This window comes from Photinus pyralis, unplaced genomic scaffold (genome assembly GCF_008802855.1).
Source record: "Photinus pyralis isolate 1611_PpyrPB1 unplaced genomic scaffold, Ppyr1.3 Ppyr1.4_LG1, whole genome shotgun sequence".
NCBI lineage: Eukaryota > Metazoa > Arthropoda > Insecta > Coleoptera > Lampyridae > Photinus > Photinus pyralis.
This window is the reverse complement of record NW_022170249.1, coordinates 2,301,106-2,318,177: the sequence shown is the minus strand read 5'-3', so window position 1 is coordinate 2,318,177 and position 17,072 is coordinate 2,301,106. Positions and strand designations below refer to the sequence as shown.

The window sequence follows — 17,072 nt, the reverse complement described above, 5'->3', positions numbered from 1 at the left end:
AAAAAAGGAGCTTCAAGATTTTGGACATTTTAGCCAAATCAAATTTTTTCTCGCGTTTTCGAATTTTCTAACCACATTCAAAACAACCCAAATGACCTTTTCTAACAGTTAAAAAAATAAAACGAAATTTTACCCCACGCGAAAACAACGGCGTGTAAAGCGAAAACTTTGTTGCAGGTGGATTCAGATTTGGTGGAATTTGAATAAGTGGAGAGGATCATCGCCACCGGCTACTACGAGGTAGCATGTTTCGAGAGGTATGGAGAGTTCGTCTCAATACCAAAAATATACATTAAGGCTCCTGGGCAAACCCGATAGACAGATCAAAGCGCCACTGATACGGTAGCTAGGGCCACGACCTCCCAAGAGAAAAATGAGCACCATGGGAAAGTTGTTATAATAACCGTGAGTATTGTCATTCTAATATAATCAAAAACAGCTTTGAATTGTATAGGCAAACATTTGTTGCAGGTGGATTCGGATTTGGTAGAATTTGAATTGGTGGAGGGAATCATCACCGGAGTTCGTCTCGATACCAAAAATATACATTAAAGCTCCTGGGCAAGCCCGATAGACAGATCAAAGCGCCACTGATACGGTGGCTGGGGCCACGACCTCCAAGAGAAAAATGGGCACCATGGGAAAGTTATAATAACCGTGAGTATTGTCATTCTAATATAATCAAAAACAGCTTTGAATTGTATAGGCAAACATTTGTTGCAGGTGGATTATCTCAAAGCGCCACTGATACCGTGGCTGGGGCCACGACCTCCAAAAGAAAAATGGGCACCATGGGAAAGTTATAATAACCGTGAGTATTGTCATTCTAATATAATCAAAAACAGCTTTGAATTGTATAGGCAAACATTTGTTGCAGGTGGATTCGGATTTGGTAGAATTTGAATTGGTGGAGGGAATCATCACCGGAGTTCGTCTCGATACCAAAAATATACATTAAAGCTCCTGGGCAAGCCCGATAGACAGATCAAAGCGCCACTGATACGGTGGCTGGGGCCACGACCTCCAAGAGAAAAATGGGCACCATGGGAAAGTTATAATAACCGTGAGTATTGTCATTCTAATATAATCAAAAACAGCTTTGAATTGTATAGGCAAACATTTGTTGCAGGTGGATTCGGATTTGATAGAATTTGAATTGGTGGAGGGAATCATCACCGGAGTTCGTCTCGATACCAAAAATATACATTAAAGCTCCTGGGCAAGCCCGATAGACAGATCAAAGCGCCACTGATACGGTGGCTGGGGCCACGACCTCCAAGAGAAAAATGGGCACCATGGGAAAGTTATAATAACCGTGAGTATTGTCATTCTAATATAATCAAAAACAGCTTTGAATTGTATAGGCAAACATTTGTTGCAGGTGGATTCAGATTTGGTGGAATTCGAGTTGGTGTATGTGATCATCAACGGCTACTAACAAGTAGCATCTCTCGAGAGGCATGGCGAATCTCATTACCAAAAATAAATGTGGTGAACCCTAAGGCTCCTGCACACAGATCAAGGAGCCACTAAGGCGTTGGCTGGGTCTTCAAGAGAAAAATGGACAACATAGGAAAAGTTGTTACAATGACCAGAATAATCATCCTCCGTAATATGTTTAACTACTCATAATTAACAATTTAGTTTAGTATTCTGGAAGTTAAAATTAATTTTTATTAGTTCATTGAACGACTTGAATATTGTAGTTATTAGCGAGTTTGCGGACACGTATTTTCCGTTACGTTAGACGGCCATTTTTTCTTGCGGAAAGTTTATTGTTGTTTATGATTTTAAAGATTTCCTAACCTTACACTTTCTATGTTGTGAGAATGGCGAAGCTGTCGGAAAATGAAATACTTTTGTTAGAAGATGATGATATTGGGAGTGCTATTCTATATGAGACTTTAGAAAGAGCAATTGCAGAGAGGAAAAAACTTTATTCCATAAATAAGTCTAATTTTGATTCCATTCCCTTAGATAATTTTTAGTTTCCTATTCCGATTTGAGAAAAATGACATACAACATTTGTACTCAGCTTTGCAATTACCCAACAGGTTTGAAACATGTGACCAGCACATTGTGAATGGTAATACCTAAAAAGTACGTCATTTACCGCTCTTCTTAGGTAGTGAAGGGTTATGCATGTTGCTCCAACGATTAGGTTATCCTAAAACAGATTGAAGGAACTATAACAGGTGGAACTTGATTGGTTTACGTTATTTATAAACATAAGGTATAAAAGTGTTTTTATACCGTATAATTCTTAAGCTTTTTTACGTTATAACGACAAGTTTTATAACGTAAAATCTACATCCGCAAACTCGCTATTGTTGTCGAACTTTTATGGTATAACGATTGAATTTAATAATGCAGAATCCTGCATTATCCAGTGAAAGTCATTGACATTATGGGAGAAAACAATTTTAGTGAATACGGTGAATTATAGCGTAAATGAAATTACGGATTCACTTTCAAAAATAATAAAAATGGCAAGCGGAACAGGCATTCCATTTTTTCAGTACCCCCGTTGTGGAAGAGTCTAGGACACTTCGCCGTCGCCAATCCGTCGTCGCCAATTCGCCTTAGCCGATTTACCGTCGCCCATTCGCCGTCGGGACAATTGGTCTTAACCAAATTCGTCGTTAGCACAATTCGCCATGGCCAATTCGCCGTCGCCGATTAGAATATTGTGTATTAGCCATTTGTGAAATGCGTCGTAGGCCGGATTCGCAGTACTGTATACCTTTTATTGTTCTATTATATTTCAAGAATGTTAATGAGGGTGTCCTTTGGTCTAGCGCAATTAACCATAAACAGATTTTGTATGAATGAACAACTTGTATTATTATCCTAATCTCCCTGTCATTAGCGTAAATCTGGTTTATTGTTCCATTCAACTATTCTTATATCGGTATAAATATACAAAAATATGTAGGTAAGTAAAATTCAGTATCTATCTATAGTGGCTGTAAGTAGGCAGGAATTAAAGAATGGACGTGGAAATTTTATCTGAAAAAGGGAAACAGAAATTTACGGAAAATGGATTTATTTATGTCTTTGATACATTTAGTAAAAGTGACAACAGTATAAAGTTTTGGAGATGCGAGAAGAGAAAAGAGTGTAAAGCGCGAGTCCATACCAGAAACGGAGAAGTTCTTAAGAAAATTAACGACCATTGTCATGATTCTTCAGCGGTTAGCGTGGAAGTGGCACAAGTCGTCACTAAAGTGAAAAAACGTGCTGTGGAGACAATTGAAGGGACGATTCAGGTAATTACTCGTACTTTATATTTCCAAACGTCGTATTATCAATAACAAATTTGAGTGTATTTTTTGCAAGCTATATAATTGTACCAAAAAAACTAGCCTCGCGTTGCTTGGCGTTTTATCTTTCTTTATGCGCTTCATTCCTATACCTTAACAGTGCCCTTTTTTTTATTTTTAGGTGATTAATGAGTGTATGGTTAATACAACGCAAGCTGCTCAAGCTGTTCTTCCAAATACTTGTAGTTTAAGGAAATTAGTAAGACGTAAACGTAATGAAGTTAACGCTGCACCACCAAATCCTTTGACTCTAGCAGATTTATTATTACCAGATGATTACAAAACGTACAAACTACGAGTCAATGTTACGGAAAACTTTCTTTTGGCAGACAACCAAGATGGAGCAGAAAGAATTTTAATTTTTGGAAGGCAGACCTGGCTTCCATATTTAGAAACTTCCTCAGTATGGTACGCAGATGGAACATTTTCTATAGCTCCTCCCTTATTTTCACAAGTGTACACTTTGATGGGAGTCATAAATAATGGTGTCCATCCAATATGCTATGCGTTGTTACCCAACAAAATGCGAGGAACTTACCAGCGGATGTTCGAGTTATTGAAAGAGTTGCTTCCGAATTTAAACCCTTTAGCAATCAATTGCGATTTTGAGCATGCTGCATTTACCGCCATGAAAACATCATTCCCAAACGTAAATATTTACGGATGTTTTTTTCATATGGCTCAAAATATGAAAAAAAAAATTGGGGGAAATGGGAGTGACACGGGAATACAATAATGATCCGCAATTTGCACTGAATGCCAGAATGGTGACGTCATTAGCCTTTGTACCCCCCGCACGTTTGGATGACGCAATTGAAGTGGTGTCAAACGCATTACCAGGAAACCTTCAACCGCTTCTCGATTGGTTTGAAGATAGTTATGTTGGGCGTATGAACAGGTATGTTATTATTATTATGGTCGGTGTTTCTTGTGAGAACTCAGGTCTAGCCTGGTTAACTAATCGCACGGATTAAAATCAAGTAACGATTAGTGTCTGTGTCTGTGTCTGGTGAAGTTATGTAGGGTCCTTAAAAAAAAAAAAAAAAAAACCAATTGTCCCGACGGCGAATGGGCGACGGCTAATCGGCGAAGGCGAATTGGCGATGGCGAATTGTCCCATTCCCTTGTGGAATTACAGTCTATGAGATTCCACGGAACTGGTCCAATCCGAGGAAATAGAAGAGGTCAAGATTGACCTTACTTTACCAATAAAAAATTTTCCTAGAAAGAGAAGAAAAACATTATGGTACCACAGTCATTCATTATAAAGAAATAGAATGAGCACATGGGTGGAGTAGATATGGGTGATTAAAATTTAAGCCTATATACAACATCAATCGGGGGAAAATTTCAAATTTATGTGCCAAAAATGCTTAATGCATTATATCCTACAAATTGTTTCGTTACATATCATGTAAGCAATATGAATGCTGGAGGACGGCGTGATCTCATCGGGGGCTCCGGTGTTCTTGCTGCCTTGTTGATGCAGCAAGAGTGGTCCTGGGAAAGGATGGAATACGCACAACCCAACGTATTGTAAAGGAGTTGGAGTTAAGACTTCATTATTTTATGAACTGTATTAGTTTGAATTTCTTATTTCTCATTCTTATTAATAAAATACTTATAGTCATACAAATAATTTACGAAAAATATGTTTAATGTATATATTATGTGTATTTTGTATTATTTTAAATATATTGTTATTGACTCTTACCTAATGTGTTATGATTATATTGTCCGGGTCGAAGAACAATTTGACAAGAGCTTTTTAAATTAAATTTTATTATGACGGTCTTTATATTTTTTCTAAAAACCTTATTTCTATGGCAACATTTTATAATTATTCAGTAAACTTAATACAAAAAAAATACAACATTAATCTATCTACCATTACTTTTCATAGCTAGTAGAAGTTGATTATTCCACTGTTCCTTTAAAAGAACACCCATTTCCAAAAAAACACCTTTTTTCCATTTTTTTTTATAATATTGATCTTAGGTCACATTAAGAAACAAAGTCAGTTTCACAAAAACATAGTTTTTGGAAGTATCTAGGTTAAATAAAATGCCTCTGGGAGTGGAAGTGCCTGCTGAAAATCAAATACCCGGGTATTTTTGGGTTTTTAGACTTCTTTGAATGGCTTATTTCTTCTTTGATAGAATTCTAACTGTCAATCAAATTCCATTTTATGCATTTTTCTTTCTCCATTAAATCCTGGCAAATTGCCGTCTATGGTAAATAACCGCTCACTATGGAGATCCTATTCATATCCTATGAGATACTTTACCATACTCATAGAGATATTGGAGTCAAATCGATAATAGCGCACATCACAACGAAGTAAAGATAAATTAAGAGAAACTGTTTTCCTAGGAAGCTTGGAACATCTAAGAGGTATTGAGTCAATTTACATTTCAATTAGTAGAGCAAATAGAATAAAAGCTTTTCGAAATAAATAATAAAGATATGAAACTTAATTAAAATTCTAATGGTACTTGGACTACTCCGAACTGCACACAGCTCGTTATTCCGTAAACGAATTGTAAATTTTCACGCGGAAATCTCACCCGCAAATAAACTTGCCGTCATAAATACCTACGTGTATACGGTTTAATTAAAAAAAAGTAATCAAAACCATTGTCTTCTATTTGTGAATGTAAAGTAAACAGCTCTGAGTTTCCACAGTAACAATATCGATTGCGAAGTTTTCAATTCATAAAAAAATTCGTTTACCGCATGTTTATCTTAATAAAAGTACGACAGAAAATTCGTGGTACAAAATTCGGTTTTCATTTGTGTGCGTAGTTGCCGAATGTAGCCATAAAATTAGTTTCTGCCAGGAATAATTTATTACGCACATAACCACGCCCAATCAAATTTAACTTTCTGCACCCTACGCGTTTGAACCAATGTAGGCAAACTAACTTGTATTCCCTTTATGTGTTTACTAACTACAGCGAATTAATAGCGGCACTTAAACTAATTGGTATACAATGGCAGCGAGAACAGATTTATATACTGTACCTACTGCAATGTTTTCTGTTTCGTTTTTAAGTACTACGTTACAATAATAACACGCAACAAGATTTTTGAACGTTAACGCGAGACTGCGGAAATTAAATTCCAAGGTAAACTTGTGGATGGATTGTTGGGAGCTTATAACGCAATTGTTAGCTAAACAAACTCCACATAAGCTTTTGTTTATTCTAATTAGAAAGAACAGTCTACACTTATAATTAGTTCTGTTCACGTAAATTTTCTACTAAAAATGCATGCTTTCATACACAAACGAATAAAGTGAGACACTTAGGTACTGTCCCACATAGCACAAAATATCGTCAAAATGTTACTATGCCATTTATGAACCAATATTTAATAATTAAACGTTATTACAATATTACGTAAATATTGTACTAGTAATGATTCCAACAAAATTTTCTGTAAATATTTATAAAATGTATGTAAATATTGTAACGGGTAAAGTAATGGCCGGTCGAAATTTTGCAAATTTTTCGGATATCGATTTGGATTTGTACTAAAATTGGATAAACCTTTCTTCCTTTTGGGGATAAAACTTTTTTCGCTTTGTAACTATTGTAGTATGACATCATGTTGGGTTCATTGTATTAAACTTCCTTGTGCCGCGATTCGCAATAAATGGGATCACAGAAAATTCTCAGTGCAAAACAGGATGCAGATAACGAATAAATATCGGATTTCTTTAGATAAGTTTTTTATCATTGAGTCACCAGCCAAGCTTGGGAAAGCTGGTTCTGCAAACGCTGAAAAAATTAGTTGATAAGTATTCCCCAGTTAATTGGTTTAGATGGAGGCCATTGTATGAGAAGTACCAGTAATAAAAAAGATCAGCCATTTTGCAACGATTAAGGGGCGTGAATATGTTAGGAGAGAGTTAAGAGGAAAAAATTTTTAAAAAAGATTGGTACTGCATAGCCGGGCCGAAGAGATCGTAAATTTTCAATCGCGTGCATTAAGCACCAAATAAGTGATTCCGTTTAAGTGACGGTCGATATTAGTCCGAGTTTAAGTACAGTTTTGCACCATTAGTTAAAACGTGAAATTTCCATTGGGTAAATTTCACGCCCGAAGAGAAAAAGTAAATCGCGGAATCTTAGTTAAAAATTTGTCAAGCGTATTGTGCTAGGAAATCATCCACATAGTGTTGAAATTAAAATTAGACGTGGACATTACGTATCAAATATAAAGCGCTAAGTAAATTCGAGCGATAATAGCTGTGTGATATGAACCATTGTTCTTAAAGGAAAATAATACGAGCGCATTTTTGGCATCTATCCGACGGAACAAATTTGAACGTTTCACCCATTTGCCGTTGTGTTAAAATTTACTATTGTGCCTCCTTGGAATATAACCATCAAAGTTTTTTAAGTGTGGATAGCCGTTTTCATCAAAGTAATGTGCTTTAAAAGTTCAATGTAATAGTTTGTTATGAAAAAACTTCTTTAAATCGACCAAAAATCAGGCAAATTAATTCACGAACTTACGCAAAATAAGGTGTTTACATCAATAAAATTTCACTGTGGGATTATACCTACAAAACTACATGTTTTTGGAAAATCTCGTCTACCTTCTACAAGGAAAATAACCTACTCAACAGCGAGCCAAGGATTTTTCAACTGTAATCATCAGCTATATAAAAAAAAAAAACAATCGACGACGTAAAGTTGGCATTCCAAAAGTTGCAGTCTACCCCATCCATCAATCAACTAGCATGTAAAGGGCTTCCCAATCTTCATCGAAGTCCTGGATTTTTAAAGGTTAGTCTATTTTGAATATTTTCATTGTAATAAAAATAAAGTCAATTTGTGTGTATTTATATGTTTTATGATATGTTTTAATCGATTGTTTATTGAATCAATTTCCTTAAAGAAGGTAATTAATTATATTTGAAATAGTGGAATTTGTGTCAAGGAAAATTCAGTATAAAAAATAATATTCACCTCTTCAAGGGAAAGAACATATTGTGAGTTGGCCAACAGAACTAATAATATTCAAATTTTTTGATAGCTTAATAAGGTTTTAGTCATATTTCCCAATTTTTATAATATTGATTGTAAAGATCGCAATTTTCTGGAATGCATTGGATTTTGCATTAAAATAAATGAATGAAATTATGGCCATTGAGTTGATGATTTTTTCAACGAGAAGTTAGATGAGAAGTAGAGTAGGTAATTAACACCAGTAAAAAGTGAATTAGATACCTGATTTTTCGATGGAAGTAAGACAGTAGAAATTTTGTATGTAAGTATTTGAGCTAGTCGGAAGCGAGGTAAAGATTTTGTGATTTTATTAAGAATTAGCGAATTTTGGTGAGATAAGCTATCCCAAAGGGTTGATGAGGTGAGAGAGGAGAGAAGGGAGAAGCGGGTACGTGTACCTGAGGTGGTTGTGTTTATCCGTAAAAAGAAAGCACCGCCACATAATGTCGCCCAAAAGTGGAGCTCGAATTAGCGCCCTGAAAGAATCTCATGTTTAATACGTACGTTTGTTTTGATAGCGGTTTTTGATCCCGGAGGTAACGTGTTATTGTTGTACTAGGTCGCGGAAGATTAGGAATTTGTTTGTCAGCAGTTAAGACGCGATTTATATAAACACCATACAGGGGCGTATCAAGGAACGGATTTAAAATTTTTATTGCGGTTTTGAAGTAATTTGTGGACATTTTATTATTGATTTAAAGGGTAGTAGTTGAGCGCTACGGTAGAAATAAATATTTCAAAGAGGCGATCAGAATTGCTGGTAACTTTCAAACAATTTGGCGCAAATTATTGTTGTTTATTTGAAAATACAGGTGGATACGAAGGTAAGTCCCTTGTTTTATGGAACTACGTTCAGGATTCAAGAAAGCCACGAGGAAAATACCTAAGAAAATGGAAGCGAAAAACCAAGAGAGCCAAAACGTAGTGGAGGCGCAACCATTCTCACCGGAGAGCCAAGATCTTTTCGGAAGCTACGAGATGCCACAACCCAGCCATGGAGGGGGTGAAACCAGCCACCAGGAGGTACAACCAGGTGCAGCACCAGGTGAATTAAACCGAAGCCTGGGGGAACCCATAACAACTATGCAACCTCAAACCACCAGCGGACCTGGAGAAATACTACGATTAACTAATATGATAGAGATGATTATCCAACAGTTAGGAGAAGGACAACGAAAAATGAATGAAGGGCAACAGAAAATGGAAATGAAAGTGGATGCAGTACAACATCAAATGGGCGAAGGGCGACAAGAAGCCAAGGAAGATATACAGAAAATAGAAGGAGCCCTACAAGCAACCAAAAGAGACCTACAACAACAAATAGGAGAAGGACAACACAGAATGGAAGCGATACGGCAGGAACTAAGGTCTACACAAGCTCAATGGGAGAGAAAAATTCAAACCGACTACAACCAGCTCAGAGAAGAAACCCAGGTGGGAATCAAAGAAAATAAATTGGAGATTCAAGCTACGAGAGCTGAAATGGAATACAGCCAGAAGAAAGCCTATGAGAAGTGGGATGAGAAGCTGGAAATGCACACGACTAGAACAACAAGCAAGTTTGAAGAACAAGAGGAAATAATTCAAGACATTCAGGCCAAACATGGGAATTTCAAGGAGCGAGTCAAGGATGCAATTGTGGAAATTGAAGGAAGTATGAAGAAAAACGAAGAGCGAATTGACCATCAGGATGAAGAAATAGGAATCATCAAGGCGAATTTAGAAGCTCGACCAGCCAAGGAAACCAATTCCCATCCAGCAATTATTTACAAGGCGGATCATTTACTTCACCAGAAGCCTAAGAAATTTGACGGCAACATTTGGACTATCCATCCAGTCAGCTTTTTGGAAGGACTGGAAAATTATTTAAGACATTTCGATAAAAAAGATGAAACCAAGTTATCATATGCCAAGGAAATGGTGGAAGGGAATGCCAAAGCATGGGCTGATTTGAATCGTAACAACTGGAAGACTTGGGAGGAATTTAAGGACGCTTTTATCAAGAACTACTGGTCTGAAGAGGTACAAGGCAAAATACGACTTCAAATAGCTACACCCAGACTATATCAAGCGAAATTTGGAAAGTACACCGACCATGTTTGGTTTTGGGTAAATAAGACCAACCACCTGCAACCTCCAATGAGAGAATCCCAGCTTGTCGACGCTTTATCCCGACATTTTCCAAGAGAGGTGGAGCACATCCTCATAGGATCAGCAGTGAACACCGTCAAACAACTTATCAACACTCTTGAACGAATCCAAACCTCAAATCAAGAAACCAGGCCAAGATATAATGGACCAAATAGAAGTCAAGAGAACACCAGAGAGGAGCCAGAGAGGCAAGAGCAGAGAAGACAAGTAAACTACATACGAGGTGGATACAACAACTTCAACAATTACAGAAGAGGAAGGGGCAATTACGGACCAAATAGAAATTTTGAAGTGAGAAGGAGAGCAGAGGCTCCCCAGCCGGAAAACTACCAGAGCAGGGACCAGGAGCTCCACTAGTCCCTCAGACATCACGAAGATCTCTGGAGCAAACAAATTTATTAACCAGCGTTCACAATTATTTCCAACGATTACGACAAAAACCTACTAACACAACAAATGAAAAACAAATTCAAGATAATAAAATCACATCAATAGGAACAATCAAACATCAAGAAAGAAATTATGAAGAGGAAAAATTAAACAACTTTATTGAAGATTTTAAACAAATTCAACCAGAAGAAGAGGATGAAGAAAATATTTTGAACAACAATGAACAACAAAATTTGAGCGACGATGAAAAGGAAGAGGAACCGATACTAATGAATCAAATTAAAGAAAATTATCAAGATGATGAAGATTTTTTGAGCGATCAAGAAGAAGAAGCAGAGCTTATTGAGGATGGACAACCAATTATAATAGGAAAGCTGGAGGGGGTGGAACAACAGTTATTATTGGACACCGGTAGTCAAGTCAGCGTGGTTTCCGAAGAAGTTTTTGAATTTATACAAAGAAAAAATCCAAGAGTTATCACATTACCAGTTAGTGGAATCACGATTCAAGGAATTACTGGGAAAATAGTAAAGGTTGTCAATCAAGCCCTACTCACCTTACAGATTCAAGACAGTACACATGAACAGAAATTTTTGGTTGTGAAGAAATTAGAAACAACAGCAATATTAGGCACCGATTGGATGAGAGACAAGAAAGCCAGGATTGATATGGACAGAGATGAAGTTTATTTTCAAGACAATGATGTCGATTACTACATTCGGTTTCAGGGAAGAAGTTTGAAAATTAGAACAGCAAATCTTCAAGTAAATCAGCCTACGGGAAGTAGAGAAGAGAATGAAGCCATCGAAGAATTGATTAGTCAATATGAAGATATTTTTTCAACCAAGCCAGGATTAGTCAAGAATTTTGTCTGTCAACTCAAAATTAAGGAAGCTACCCCATTTTTCAAGAAGAGTTATCCAATACCATTTTCCAAAAGGGATGCTGTAGACCAAGAAATACAAAGGATGTTAGACAACAATATTATTGAGAGATCATCATCACCTTTCGTCAATCCGATTGTCATTGTGAATAAACCTGGAGGAGCCGTGCGAATTTGTTTAGATGCCAGGAAGTTAAATCAAATTATTGAAGAAGATAGAAATTCGCCACCCAATTTAGAAGAAGTTCTGGAACGTTTTGATAATCCAGAGTACCTGAGTTCCATGGATTTGACGGCTGGCTATTGGCAGATTCCACTGCATCCAGATTCAAGGAAATATACCTCATTTTTGGTAAATGGAAGGAGTTACCAATATAAAGTTTTACCGTTTGGACTAAATATTTCGGTAGCAGTTTTCAATCGTTGCCTAGATCAAGTTTTAGGACCAGAAGTACTATCATATGCCCTTATTTACGTCGATGACATAGTAGTAGCATCGAAAACTTTTGAAGAACATGAAGGACACCTCCGTTTAATATTTTCAAAATTAAAAGAAGCCAACATGACCATTAATGTGAAGAAAAGCAAGTTTCTTCAAGAAGAAATACAGTTCCTAGGACATATAGTGAGAAGAAAAGAAGGAATTAGAATAAATCCTGAAAGATTAGAAGCTATTAGAGGGTGTCAACCACCAAGAAACTCGAAGGAACTACAGTCATTTTTGGGAATGTGCAATTTTTACAGAAGATTTAGGAATCATTTTTCAGAAGTTAGTCAAGGATTTGCACCTCTATTGTCGAAAAATTCCAAATGGGAGTGGAATGAGAAATATCAAAGGATTTTTGCAGAGTTAAAGAATGGATTCAATGAAGAAATGATTTTGAAGTTTCCAGATTTTAATAGACCTTTTATTTTATACACAGATGCATCGATTAATGCTTTGGGAGCCCATTTATATCAACAAGACGAGAAAGGAGAAATGAGAACTTTAGCATTTGCCAGCAGAGGCCTCAAAGATGCTGAGAAAAGGTACAGCATCACAGAATTAGAGCTGTTAGCTATTTTATTTGGAGTAATGAAGTTCAGAACCTACATTTTAGGATATCCTGTTGTCATATATACTGATCACAAAGCATTATCATTTTTATTAACCTGCAAGTCTTTAAATTCAAGACTACAAAGATGGTCTTTAAAACTTCAAGAGTTTAATCTACAAATTGAATATTGTCAAGGAGCCAAAAATAGAATAGCAGATTTTTTATCAAGATATGGAGTAACGAAAAAGAACCAACCAGCAATTACCATCGGAAAAGTGAAGAAAAAGAAAGAAGATAAGAAATTGAAAAATATACTCAAGAATATCAAGACTGAACAAGATGAAGACGAGAAGTGTAGTTGGATCAAGAAAGAAATTGAAGAAAACAAGCATGGAAGAGCTGAAAAATTGAAAGAAAAATTTATTTTACATCAAGAAGTTCTATTTAGGAAAAGCAAACGAGCTCAAGAGTGGTGGGTGATTTTCCTACCTTATATTCGACACAGAGAAATTATTGAACTTTATCATCAGCGAATGGGACATTTTGGAACTTCGAAGGTCTCTGCCGAGATTTCAGAAAATTGGTATATTCCCGATGTGGAGAAGAAAGTTAAACAATTATTAGCAGCATGTGATTTATGTCAGAAAACCAAGATTAGAAATCAGAAGCAGGAAGGATTAATGAAGAATGTTATAGCTGAGAACCCATTGGATGTAGTTTCAGTAGATATTTTCGGTCCACTACCAAGAAGTAAAGGTGGAGTTGAGTATATTTTCGTAGCCCTGGATTTATTTACAAAATATGTGAAGTTATACCCTATGAAGAAAGTAAATACAAGGATGATTTTGAAGAAGATGATGGAAGACTTTATACCAAATGTAGGAAAACCAAAAATGATTTTATCTGACCACGGAAGTCAGTTCACAGCGAAGAAATGGGCTGAAGAATTTAGTAACAGGGAAATAGAAGTAAAGATGACCTCGGTTTATCATCCCCAGTCAAATCCTGTTGAAAGGGTTATGAGAGAATTAGGAAGAATGTTTCGAACTTATTGTCATGAGAATCATGGAAATTGGGCCAGTTGGGTGAAGCAAATTGAGCTTTGGATTAATGCATCTATACAGGATAGTACAGGTTTCTCACCGATAGAATTATTAAAGAAGAAAGAAACCGATCAGTTAGTAGAAAGTTTAATTCAGTTTCCCATGAGAACGGATTTGGGAAAGCATATCAAGATAAGATTGGCAAGAGAGAAGCTCAAGAGCAAGGCCGAAAAAAGAAAAGATAAGCATGACAAGAAAGTGAATAAACCTGTGAAGTATAAACCGGGAGATCTCGTACTTTTAAGAACACATTACCAATCAAGTGCTGTGAACAAAGAAATAAGAAAATTTTTCCTACTTTATGAAGGACCGTTTGAAGTGGTTGAAGAAACAGAAGTTAACGCTTATAGGTTGAAGAATCCAGACACAGGTATGAATAGGGGTGTTCATAACGTAGTTAATTTGAAAAGGTATATAAAAATTCCCCCGGAACCTCAGTTAGTGCAGGTAGTCCAAAACATAGATATAGGCTAGAAGTTTTGTTAGAGTTTTTAATGGTTTTGTGTGTGGGAACCAAGTTAGTTTGTTAGTTTTTTAGGTTTTTATCTAGTTTATCCCTATCATTTTTGGGAAGAAAGTTTTTGTTTTCATTTTGTATCAAGGAACCAGTTTTAGGTTCCTTTCTATTTCATTAGGTTTTGTCATCCCCGTGTAGGGACGGGAGTAGCATGCTACATGTAGAATATTCCTACTGCAGAGGACACTGCATGTCGTAAGAGGCGACTAATCAACAGTCCAAGCCCCCCCCCCATTGTTTCCCTTGATTTGGGACATTTTTATCTATTACCGTTGGCTATAGTGAAGCCCATTATTGAATTTCTCAATTTTGAATTTCTTTTTACAAAATTCTTGGAATCCTCGCCGGTCATTTTTTATAACATGCTTGACATTTCTAATATCTTATCGATGTTGAATATTTTGTCTTTTTGAATAACTTGATAATCCTTTTAATAACCCGATCGATAACACGGTCCCATCTCTAAATATTGCCCTTTAGATAGTTGGCGCTCGGTCGCGCGATCCCTTTTGTTTTTCTATCTATACTTTTCCTCGGAGAACCATATTTTATATATACATCTGTCTATTTGTCTTTTTTATAACCAGTCTAATATAATACCATAATCTTTTATACTACCTGTGGCTATAGTGAAGCCTCGTGTTTGTTTAAAGGAAATATTTTTTAATGAGTACAAAATCTTACAATCCTGAGGAATTGGGATTTCTCCATTTTATAATATTGAATACTTTTATATACTGTCTAATATATCTTGCCCTCCATAAGTGCAGTAGTGATGCACATATTTATATGTAACCCTCCATAAGTGCAATAGTGATGCACGTACATATTTTCTCATTATTTGTCTTATATTTGACCCTCCTTAGCAACAGTGATGCTTTTTTAGGATTCAGGATTTTTCTTATATTTGAGATTTTTGGGATTTAGTTTAGGATTTGTATATACGTTTTTCCACACACAAAAGTAGGTTAGTATTATGGACTACTTGACATGCTAGATTATTATGCGTTGACTTCTATAGGATTTTTTGATATGAGTATACCGATTTTTGACATATTTTTCTCGATTTGTGATTTTATGGATTTTGTCCTTTTTGAACGGTCAGGAGGCGAGCTTAAGAGCTACTCTCCAGCTATGGAACCGTGTTGTGAGGGAGTTTTTGAGTTTCGTGAAAGGTTTTAGAGTCTTTGAAGGTGATGCCACCAGGAATGGTGAAGGTCCTCCCACATTTTTAGATGTTTGTGGATAGTTTTGTGAAGAGTGGTGCTGGACAGACGATTATTTTAATATTTTACGAGTTAGGATGAGTTGAAGGTTCCCTTCGTAGGTCCTTCAGACCGCCCCGCTTTTCGGGAATCGATGTAACATTTAGGAGGTTGCTACCCCTATTTCAAGACCAACACTTCTTAGTTGGGTGCTTATGTTGTGGCGTCATAAGTACAGTTTTTTTTATGTAGTACCAGAGGTAGGTTCTTTCTACGGTACTACATGCCAATTTTTTCCTTCTTCTATGAGACAATTTCAACTTTTTTGTTGGAACATTTTGATAGTAGGCGTGTATATTTTTAACATTTTGATATTTTGTAAAACATTTTTCTGGTTCTGAGTAGAATCTTGTTTAGAATTTTTGTGTGAAAATTTTTTTTTATATCACCCAATTTTTTATTTTGTTGTTTTCCAAACTCATCATGCTTCTTCGTTTAAAAAACAGAAGGGGGTACTGTAACGGGTGGAGTAATGGCCGGTCGAAATTTTGCAAATTTTTCGGATATCGATTTGGATTTGTACTAAAATTGGATAAACCTTTCTTCCTTTTGGGGATAAAATTTTTTTCGCTTTGTAACTATTGTTGTATGACATCATGTTGGGTTCATTGTATTAAACTTCCTTGTGCCGCGATTCGCAATAAATGGGATCACAGAAAATTCTCAGTGCAAAACAGGATGCAGATAACGAATAAATATCGGATTTCTTTAGATAAGTTTTTTTATCATTGAGTCACCATCTAAGCTTGGGAAAGCTGGTTCTGCAAACGCTGAAAAAATTAGTTGATAAGTATTCCCCAGTTAATTGGTTTAGATGGAGGCCATTGTATGAGAAGTACCAGTAATAAAAAAGATCAGCCATTTTGCAACGATTAAGGGGCGTGAATATGTTAGGAGAGAGTTAAGAGGAAAAAATTTTTAAAAATAATGATGACGGTGTAGCCGGGCCGAAGAGATCGTAAATTTTCAATCGCGTGCATTAAGCACCAAATAAGTGATTCCGTTTAAGTGACGGTCGATATTAGTCCGAGTTTAAGTACAGTTTTGCACCATTAGTTAAAACGTGAAATTTCCATTGTGTAAATTTCACGCCCGAAGAGAAAAAGTAAATCGCGGAATCTTAGTTAAAAATTTGTCAAGCGTATTGTGCTAGGAAATCATCCACGTAGTGTTGAAATAAAAATTAGACGTGGACATTACGTATCAAATATAAAGCGCTAAGTAAATTCGAGCGATAATAGCTGTGTGATATGAACCATTGTTCTTAAAGGAAAATAATACGAGCGCATTTTTGGCATCTATCCGACGGAACAAATTTGAAGTTTCACTCATTTGCCGTTGTGTTAAAATTTACTATTGTGCCTCCTTGGAATATAACCATCAAA

General features: G+C 36.2%; 2 protein-coding genes and 1 long non-coding RNA gene across 3 annotated transcripts; all 3 read left to right on the top strand.

Annotated features, from left to right (window-relative positions):
- The first annotated feature begins 444 nt into the window (after positions 1–444).
- LOC116167435 lies at positions 445–1,134 on the top strand. Its single transcript, XR_004144529.1, has 3 exons — positions 445–657; positions 724–811; positions 878–1,134. It is a non-coding gene; the product is annotated as an uncharacterized LOC116167435 (long non-coding RNA).
- Positions 1,135–1,630: 496 nt separating this feature from the next.
- Positions 1,631–4,205, top strand: LOC116167424. The gene is made up of 2 exons (XM_031482790.1): positions 1,631–3,269; positions 3,445–4,205. The coding sequence occupies exons 1-2, from the start codon at positions 2,991–2,993 to the stop codon at positions 4,057–4,059; spliced, it is 894 nt and encodes a 297-aa protein (XP_031338650.1). The 5' UTR covers positions 1,631–2,990; the 3' UTR covers positions 4,060–4,205.
- A 4,508-nt stretch (positions 4,206–8,713) lies between these two features.
- Positions 8,714–11,416, top strand: LOC116159202. The gene is made up of 2 exons (XM_031472149.1): positions 8,714–9,569; positions 9,657–11,416. Exons 1-2 carry the CDS (start codon positions 9,182–9,184, stop codon positions 10,847–10,849), a joined length of 1,581 nt encoding a protein of 526 aa, XP_031328009.1. The 5' UTR covers positions 8,714–9,181; the 3' UTR covers positions 10,850–11,416.
- The last annotated feature ends 5,656 nt before the right edge of the window (positions 11,417–17,072 follow it).